We start from the raw sequence: 1,249 nt of genomic DNA, 5'->3' as shown, positions 1-1,249 counted from the left end.
TGGATTGCTTAAATTTTTGTAAGGGTAGCACCTTGCAGCCGAGTTGCTTCCACGTGCTTATTCACTTATTTCATGAATGAATGGCAGAAATAAATAGACAGAGATGAACACCAGAACGGATGAACGGCACAGATAAACATCAGAACAAAAGAACAATGGTGATAAACGCCACAACAAATGAACAACTGTGATAAACATCAGCACAAATGAACAACTGTGATAAACATCAGAACAAAAGAACAATGGTTATAAACGCCACAACAAATGAACAACTGTGATAAACATAAAAACAAATGAACAACTGTGATAAACAACAGAACAACTGTGATAAACATCAGAACAAATGAACAACGGTGATAAACACTACAACAAATGAACAACTGTGACAAACATCAGAACAAAAGAACAACGGCAATAAACATCAGAACAAAAAAACAACTGTGATAAACATCAGAACAAATGAACAACTGTGATAAACATCAGAACAAAAGAACAACTGTGATAAACATCAGAACAAATGAACAACGGTGATGAACACCACAGCAAATTAACAACTGTGATAAACATCAGAACAAAAGAACAACTGTGATAAACACCAGAACAAAAGAACAACTGTGATAAACATCAGAACAAAAGAACAACTGTGATAAACACCACAACAAATGAACAACGGTGATGAACACCACAACAAATAAACAACTGTGATAAACATCAGAACAAATGAACAACTGTGATAAACATCAGAACATATGAACAATGGTGATAAACATCAGAACAAATGAACTGTGATAAACATAAGAACAAAAGAACAATTGTGGTAAACATCAGAACAAATGAACAACTGTGATGAACATTAGAATAAAAGAACAACTGTGATAAACACCAGAACAAAAGAACAACTGTGATAAACATCAGAACAAAAGAACAACGGTGATAAACAAGAGAACGGATGAACAATGGTGATAAATACCAGAACGGATGGACGTCAGAGCTTGAGTACTCAGGTTCACCGCCGCCGTTCCTGCTGTACTTGTCCGTCATCCGCATATGCAAGTCGCACTGACACCTACAGCTGCAAGTAACACGCACATCTCAGCATCAGTTAAAGGCAGAGAGGAGGAGAGAGGTAGGTAGAGGGAGGGAGGGAGGTAGATGGAGGGAAGGAGGTAGGAGGGAGGTAGGTAGAGGGAGGTAGGTAGAGGGAGGGAGGGAGGTAGATGGGAGGGAAGGAGGTAGGAGGGAGGTAGGT

General features: G+C 38.8%; 1 protein-coding gene across 1 annotated transcript in view; it reads right to left on the bottom strand.

The window, feature by feature from the left end:
• LOC106820295 overlaps positions 1 to 1,072 on the bottom strand; it is a gene marked incomplete at both ends in the record, with an annotated part of 1,985 nt that extends 913 nt beyond the window's left edge. Inside the window, one exon of the mRNA XM_014824816.1 lies at positions 971 to 1,072. Coding sequence (XP_014680302.1) covers positions 971 to 1,072 — 102 coding nt within the window. The remainder of the gene's footprint in view (positions 1 to 970) is intronic.
• Positions 1,073 to 1,249: the final 177 nt, after the last annotated feature.

This window comes from Priapulus caudatus, unplaced genomic scaffold (assembly GCF_000485595.1).
Source record: "Priapulus caudatus unplaced genomic scaffold, Priapulus_caudatus-5.0.1 Scaffold9722, whole genome shotgun sequence".
NCBI lineage: Eukaryota > Metazoa > Priapulida > Priapulimorpha > Priapulimorphida > Priapulidae > Priapulus > Priapulus caudatus.
Note: the sequence above shows the minus strand (reverse complement) of the source record. Positions and strands in the feature narration are given on the sequence as shown.